The sequence below is a fragment of the Echinops telfairi genome, unplaced genomic scaffold (genome assembly GCF_000313985.2).
Source record: "Echinops telfairi isolate 266 unplaced genomic scaffold, ASM31398v2 ScPeMD7_7467;HRSCAF=8505_1, whole genome shotgun sequence".
Taxonomy (NCBI): domain Eukaryota; kingdom Metazoa; phylum Chordata; class Mammalia; order Afrosoricida; family Tenrecidae; genus Echinops; species Echinops telfairi.
This window is the reverse complement of record NW_022111368.1, coordinates 22,606,910-22,615,441: the sequence shown is the minus strand read 5'-3', so window position 1 is coordinate 22,615,441 and position 8,532 is coordinate 22,606,910. Positions and strand designations below refer to the sequence as shown.

At 43.5% G+C, this 8,532-nt stretch overlaps 1 protein-coding gene across 1 annotated transcript in view; it reads left to right on the top strand.

Annotated features, from left to right (window-relative positions):
- Positions 1-8,532, top strand: part of IL1RL2 (interleukin 1 receptor like 2) — a 58,208-nt gene that overhangs the window by 35,953 nt on the left and 13,723 nt on the right. Inside the window, exon 8 of the mRNA XM_045283948.1 lies at positions 2,973-3,116. Coding sequence (XP_045139883.1) covers positions 2,973-3,116 — 144 coding nt within the window. The remainder of the gene's footprint in view (positions 1-2,972; positions 3,117-8,532) is intronic.

Sequence of the window (8,532 nt, the reverse complement as noted above, 5' to 3'; positions counted from 1 at the left end):
TGTAATCGGTTCCCTCTTTCCTACCCATTCTCCCTTTACCCTCCCTGTTTTGCCACTCACACCACTGGTCCTATAGGGCTCATCCATCCTAGATTCCCTGTATTTTCAGTTCCTATCTGTACCAGTGTACCTCCTCTGGTCTAGCCAGACTTGCAAGAACTTCCAGTGACCTGGCTTCTTCTGTTAGACATCTAGTTGTGGGCATAGGCAGAGTAGGTATTCTGTTTAGAGAAACTTGAGCAACTCGATTTCAAATGAACAATGGAGTCATCTTATTACACAGAACTGGATAAGGCCATGCTGTAGACCTGACCTGCAGGACAATTGCTATCAGAGTTCTCCCTGTGAAGTCAGAGTTATAACGGCATGTGCACACTTTAATCGTCCAATGTCATTAGAGTTGAACACTGTCCCACTCTCTTATCTGTTGTGACTCCTGATGCCAACTTCTTTGATCCTGCTAGAATCATGAAACTGAACATTTGTGGCTGGACATTTGAGAATTGAACCATCAACAAATTACATGTGGCCACATTGTATGTTGTACATATTATTGACGGTAAGATGTAAAAACCAATAACTGATACTGGCGAGGTGTAAGGGTAGTTGCCATAAGCTGAATACATTATAAACCAGGAATTACCTGTCCTAATTTACTGGATAATGATTCCTTGGAGGCACCTGTGTTCAAAAGGATTCTGAGGCCTATTCTAGGCTCCGAGGGATTAATGTATCTATCAGCTAATACCTGCTAATCATGCAGGAGAAGGCCATTCATCTCCTTTATTTCAAGCCAGTTAAGAACTTGCGCTTTCTAGATTCATCTTTTTTTCATCCAGGTCACATGCAACTTAGTTTGCATATGCATATTTTGGTTCATTTGCTCTATAGTCTTAGGAAAATTACCCTCCAAGATAAAGCGTCTTGAGGTTTATTGGGGTCAGGTTACAGCTACCCCACTTGCATCCTTATTTTTGTTGAAGACACCTTCAGATTTGAATCTATTTGATTAGTCTGAAGGATGATCACTAGCTAGTTATTTCGACTGGTGTCTCCTTCTCTGACTCTTTATTAATAGCTTGTTCTCAGCTAGCATTTTAGTCTAATACTGGTGGTAACATTTGCCCTCAAATGGTGATTATCATTGAATAGGACCCTCAGCATGGCATCTGGCGGATTGAACAGGACTGTGTTCAAAGTCCATCACACAGCCTCGTGGTAGCTGGTGAACTCCTGCTCATGGCAACCTTACTGGGGTCAGGCTAGCATTGTGCCCCACAGGGGGGCTCGATTTTCAAAAGTAGATGATCGGCAGGTCTTCCTCTGGGACTACTCTTGGGGGATTCCAAACTACAACCTCTGGGGTACCAGCTGAGTGCATTAATCTGTTGTACCACTTACAGAATCCTCAAAGCTTCTACTCTCTTTTAATTATGTTCCATTTTCCATTTTTAACTGATTTACATAGCAGAGGGCATCAACACTCCCGAGCACAATGAATGGTCAGCCTGCAATTTTTAAGCCATCCCTCCTTATCTACTAACTAGCAACTTTTAAAAATCTTATAAATATAATTAAAATGTTTTCCCCATCCTGACAGTTTTCAATACTAAGGTTCTCTGAAGTACATTACAGGTTCCTAGATGATGGTTGCACCTGAGCACAAGGGGGCATTCTTATTCCAAGAAGAAATAATAACAAAAACAGAAGGAAAAAAAAGGCAAAGCTATAGAGAATGGAAGAGGACAAACCTGTCCATGGTTAGAAGCTAGAGGCCCTAACAAGTGGTCCAGGATTGGATTTGGCACCAATATACAGGCAGTTACACTCCATTGGGCCGGGATTTAATCAATGCCTTGATATTTTTAAAGTATCAAATATGCTTTCAGTTATTGTGCTTTATAGTGTCACGTAATTAATGGGACAAAAACATAAGGAAGTCGTTGGCTTTAGTCTGTGTACTACATCCTGAGACCTAGGGACATGATTAAGAAAGCTCTCCAATGAATATTAAAACAAATGAAAGTGCTCTCATGGTTTAGGAAAAGAGCGCCCTCCCCTCCACCTCCAGCTACCACCTCACTGTCTAGTGGGAACCAGGGATCCGAAAGTAGCTGAAGACCTAAGTGGGCTACGAAGTGAGTTGTGCAGAATTGGAAGGATTTCTCTTCTTTCTTTCTTCCTCTTTTGGGATTCTTTGGGAGGCATGAGGTTTGGGGTTGTGGTGAGGCAGGTGGCTGTGCGGCTCCTCTTCTCAGATGTGCAGGGACATGTTTTCAGGGACTCGGAATTCCAGCACAACGGGTTCTGCTCCTTGGTTGCCTCCTGCCTCACCACTTCCGCTCATCACTTCCCTGTAAGGTCTCATGACACAGAGTAGGATGGAAACACTGTTGCTAAGGTGCCAAGCTGAGACTCTGCTGGGAGAGAGAGAACTACCTGAGAGACCGGCTCTTCGCCCAGCTTACGGAGCCAGCAGAGAGGGCTCCGCGGGCAGGCAATGGATGGCTCCGCATATCTTGCAGGAGTCCTGATTCTCCATTGTCAGTAACGGGGAGAGAGCAGTTTCAACAGTGGTTATTAATCAAGAGCGTGCCACAAAGTCACTGGAGGGACGTTTCAAATGAATGGTGCTCCGGATCTGCTCTGGAAATTCTAGTTTTGACTAAGGCGTGCCTGGCCAAGCGTCTTTGGAAAGCAGCACTGGTGTGCCTGAGAAAGTGCTGGGTGGGCTGTCGGTGCCACGATCCTGGAACTGTTCCCTTTGAGGTGTCCGCGAGGTCAGACTTGGCTTCCCCAAATTCATTCTTAAGAACAGCTGCTTCTACTCCAGTACCTATTATTTAAATTTAAATACGTATTTACTCATTGTGCTCTTACACATTCCCATTTAGCATTTATAATGTGGTTGGCATTAGTAAAGGATGTAATTAATTCGCTCTCTCCTCTTATTTTTTTTCTTGCCACGTTAGTTTCAGATCCCCGAGCCTACTTGATAGGCGGGTTCATCGCCCTGGCAAGTGCAGTCCTGTCTGTAGTGTACATTTACCACCTTTTTAAGATTGACCTTGTGCTTTGGTATCGAAGTGCCTTCCTTTCCACTGGGAACATACGTGGTAAGTGTGGGTAATTATTCAATAATGCCTCATAATTGCTGTTCCCTCATTCACAGTGGCCATTTTAACTGCACATTGTCATCTTTTACTAGCTTGTTTGTCCTCCTGTTGAAAAATGTGAGAAAGGACTCTTTTGGGAAGTTCTTACCCTTAGAAACATGCTGTGTCCATGTTCTCAGCACTTCTCCCTCAAATAAGACCGGTAGGGTATTATTAGTTGCAATCAATTCTGACTCATGGTGACCTTATATACATCAGAAGGAAACATTGTCTGGACCTGAATCTTCCCCCTAATTCATTGCTGTGCCTTTTGTGCCAATCCAACTCCATGAGATGCCACCCACCCTCCTCAATGGCTCTTCCCCTCACCAAACACATTGTTCCTCTCGAGTGATTCATCCTTCCTCATTCTCTGTGATTCATCCTCTGTCTTAGGCTGGGCTTTCTAGAGATGAAAGCCAGCGGCACCAATGTATGTATGTATATGTGTAGAAATGTAGATCGAGCAAATGGCCCACACAGTTGTAACCGTGGGCCAGTCCTAGTCCAGGCAGGTTCCATTTTCAGATGTTAGGCTTGAGGCTTCTTCTGACACACTGAGTTGCAGGGGCCTATGCACCCAAGATCAGGAGGAAGGCCATAGGCTGGTGTCTGCAGAGGTGAATGAATCCAAGGTTAGCAGGTCACATGGCCAGCTGATGATGACTGCCAGGTTACTGGCAATATGGCAAGCTATAGGCTCAAGTCCAAGGAATACCAGGCTTATGAATCAAGTGGAGGATCTAGATCCAGCAAAGAGCTTTTCCATAGTAGGAAGCTACCTTTAATTGAGTGCATCAGGACTGTGAGCTGACTAAGGATGCTGCAACCTACCTTAATCTTTTCGTAACTCATTGGCTGCTTATGTTGTTCAGCTCTGACCCGATACACAGCAGAACGAAACACTGCCTGGTCCCACGCCATCCTCATAATTGTTCCGATGTCTGAGCCTATTGATGCAGCCACTGTGTCCAACCATCGTGGTGGGCCTTCTTCTTTTCCGCTGCCCCTCTACTGTACCAAGCATGATGTCCTTCTCCAGGGACTGGTCTCGTCGGACAATATGTCCAAAGTATATAAAATCAAATCTTGCCATCCTTGCCTCAAGGAGCACTCTGGCTGCACTTCTTCCCATAGAGATCAGTTTGTCCTTCACTTTGAATGTTCTTCTCCAGCCCCACAATTCGAATGCATGGATTCTTCTACAGTCTTCTTTATTCGTTGTCCACCTTTCACATGTACAGTAGATGATGCAATGGAGAATACTGTGACTTTGTTCAGGGACAACTTAGTCCTCAAAGACACATCCTTGCTCTTAAATTCTCCCAAAAGGCTTTGTGTAGCAAATTTACTAATTTACCCTTTGATCTCTTGACTACTTCTTGACAACTTCAACCTCTTCACCATGCATCCTGATACTACCTATTGGTCCAGTTGTGAGGATTTTGGTCTTCCTTATATTGAGTTATAATCTATACTCAAGGCTATCGTCTTGATATTCATCAATAAATGCTTCAAGTCCTCCTCACTTTCAGCAAGCAAGGTTGTGTCATTTGCATATCTCAGATTGTTAGTAAGCCTTCCTCCAATCCTGGTGCCACACTCTTCTTCACATAATCCAGCTTCTCTGATGATTTGTTCAGCATACAGATTGAAAAGTATGGTGGGAGGATCACACCCTGATGCAGACCTTTTCTGATTTTAAGCCACACAGCATTCCCTTGTTCTGTTTGCACAACTGCTTGATCCGTGTACAAGTTCTGAATGAGCACAACGAAGTGTGCTGTAACTCCTGTTCATGTCAAGGTCATCCTCAGTTTATTATGGTCCACACAGTCAAATGTTTTGCATAGTCAATGTAACATGAGTAAACCTCTTTTTGGTGTTCTCTGCTTGCAGCCAAGATCCCTCTGACATGAACAATGATATCCCTTGTTCCATATCCTCTTCTGAATCCAGCCTGAACTTCTGGCAGCTCCCTGCAATGTACTGCTGCCACTGTTGTTGGATGATCTTAAGGAACATTTTACTTGTGTGCAATATCAATGTTATTGTTGGCTGCTTAGAGGCAACAATTTTGGAAGTGATTGCATTATGTTAGGCCACACCATCAAGGATCACCAGGTCTTAAACCACCAACCCCCTGAGACTCCTGGCCCAACCAAGTTGATGCAAGACTTAACTATCTCAGTGTCTGAGCAAGTGAGTTAGGCAGTGCTCTGCTGTTGTCCATAAAGTTTAATGGATAGATTTTCAGCAGTAGATCCCTAGGCCTTTTTGCTTCCTTTGTCTCAGTCTTGATGTTCCACTGAGACATGCCCACCATGGGTGACCCTGCTGCCATTGGGTCAGTTCTGGTTCGTATCAACACTGTGGGGTATTGCTAAGACTCAAACTCTCTGCAGGAGCAGACAGCCTCATTTTTCCTTCCATGGATTGGTTGGTAGGTTTGAACTGCTGACCTTGCAGCTAGCAGCCCAATACCTAAATCACAGTGCTACCTACCATCGCTCTTTTCCAGCCCCTTAACAATACATATGCCACCATGGTACAGAACACTGATGAGTGGTGGTGTAGAGTATTAGTGACTAAGTGAATACTTGCTAAGTAGCCAAAAATCATCTGGATCCCACAGGAAACTCTGAGAGAGGGTCTCACATCTACTGGTGTTGACAAATGAAGAGGTTTCTTCCTAGGATAAAAGACTCTCCACTCATGATCCGTTTTCAAAGCGATGGGCCCATGAGCACAAACTATGTTTTGGAGAAGGTGAGTTGGCTATGAGTAGCAGGTCTTTCTAGTCATTGCAGGGATGCCTAACAAGATTACCATCTGAAATGCTCAAGTCTTCGAGACTGCCGGACTGGAATTTGGGTTTCATCTCTTCACTTACTCCCTTGGGCTTGCTTGAGATGGTGTTTAAGGTCTCTCTCATTTGGCTGTAATAAGAGTGGGAGAAATGATCAAAGTCTCCCTCACAGAGTGCCTTGGGGAGAAAATGAGCAAAAATGTGGGGAGACAGTTAGTAGGGGCCTCATGGTGCAGAAGGGACTGTCACATTTCAAGAAGTTTAAAGCCAGTCACCACACACTGCTCTGTTCTAGAGTGTAGTTTGGTCTGTGGTGCCTAGGTTCTGCTAGCACAATATGATAAAGAGATGTCTTAATTAGAGTGCTCCTCAGATGTCATTGACAGGCACTTGTCACTATTGTGGATTAACTATTTGATATATATATATATATATATATATATATATATATATATATATATATATATATATCCACACACACACACATTCCTTTGAAAATGTATGAAATTGTGGAAAGCCTCTAAAAATAGTCAATCTGCTTTAATTTCCCTAGTTGTCTGGAAAAACTAGTACAAGGCTCTGAGAAGTCTGTGTCACTGATGTGCTGTTCAGAGAATTTCTGACCCATGGCAACTCCAACCTCAACCCCACATACCCCAACAGGTTATTTCTGGCTGTCCTCTTCATAGAAACCAGTCACCAAGACTTTCCCCCATGGAACCATGGGGTAGGGATGAGTGCTTAGCTGCTGTCCACTATGGCTCCTTAACTGCTGTGTGCAGACAGACAGATTTATAGCATTCAAGTCCTGTGACTGGTACTGCTGACAAGGGCAGGAACAGGGAGGTCCTTGTGCCCAAGCAAGTTTTATGAGTATTTAATATAAACAACAACATTGCCTACATTAAACTCCTTCTCTGCACGCAAAATCACTGTAAGAGTTATTGTTCACTTTCTTTGTAAAATGTGGATGTCCAAATGTGGACTTTTTTTCTGAGTTAAATTTCAGAATTTAAAATTGGCAATCTTTGAGTGGCATATAAAGACATGTTTTCATCACTTTTGATGAAAATAATTCAATCATAGAAATCTTGCTTTTTCATATTGAATGCGACTTCCAGATGAATTATCTCTAATGTGGTTGTGGTAGTAGGTTTTAGGTCAACTTGGGTGGGTGTGTTAGTCTGGGAAGACTAGGGAAACAAACTCATAGACACCCATGTATATAAGAAAGAGTTTTATATACAAGAGCAATTGAATATTGAGAAAACATCACAGCAAGTCCAGATCAAGTACACAAATCCAATGTTAGCCCATATTTCTGATACCAATGTATAAATTTATCTTCAGATACATGAAACACATGCAATGACCCCGAATGCAGGAAGATCACAGGCCAGTGGGTGGGAAGTCTTTTGGATCCAGGGGCTGTGTAAGCATCTCAGCTCTGGCCTGGGTCTCCATGTGGCTTCTCCAGCTCTGAGGCTCTGGCCGCCATCAGCCTGTTTCCATATGTCTTGTCAGCTGCACTGTCTTGCAGGGAGTGAACCTGTGTCCTGCCTCCAACAACCTATTTATCTCCTTATCACCTCCAAATAAGGTCATCAAGCTGAGATCCGAGCATCAGGCTAAACTCCACCCCTTCTCTCATAAACCTTTCAAATTGACAACAGATTATGTAACTACCACAGTGGGCCAGGACTGGTCCATACTATGATCTAATGTAACGTGGTCAACTCCATGATGGGATTTTCTGTGAAGCAGCCAAGCAGCTATGGGCAAAATAGACCTCTTTAATCTGGTCACAGCCTCGGTATGATTGAGGAAGGTTTCCCTTGTGGTGTTGTCTACTCTTAGTTTGAATTGACAGTCTGTAATTGCTAGTAGACTTCTACTGTTGGATTTGGCCAATTCAAATAGTGACCTTAGGTTCATTTGGCCTATTTCGGATTTGTTCAATTCAGCATCCACCAGCCTGTGCTATTCCTGCTCATTTTCCTGCTTCTTATTCATCAGCCCTTGCATCTGCAGGAGTCAAGAGAAGCCTTCAGCTTACATCTGACTCAGGGAATTGACTCAGACTGGATTTACCCCTTCTATAACTGTGTGAGTCGTTTCTTGATTTAAATCTCTTTTTATATACGGACACTTAACAGTGTCAGTGGTTTTGATTCTTTAGGGAACCCCAACCAACAGAGTGGAAAATAGTCAAATTTGACATATTTTATTTCTTATATTCTGAGCAATGGTGACACCTTTAGCTGCAGAGGCAGCTCTGTGTAATTCTTAGGCTCACTCGTGTCTCTGCAAATAGGCTGTGCCTGGCTGAATCCCTGTGGTTCAAACAGTGTTCACCAACATGCAAACAGTGCATTCAAACAGTGTGCACACAGTGTGCACTCAACCACGAACCTGACTACAAACAGTTTGCCCTCAACTATGAACTTGAGTACAGTTTGCCCTCAACTATGAACTTGACTACAGTTTGCCCTCAACTATGAACTTGAGTACAGTTTGCCCTCAACTATGAACTTGAGTACAGTTTGCCCTCAACTATGAACTTGACTA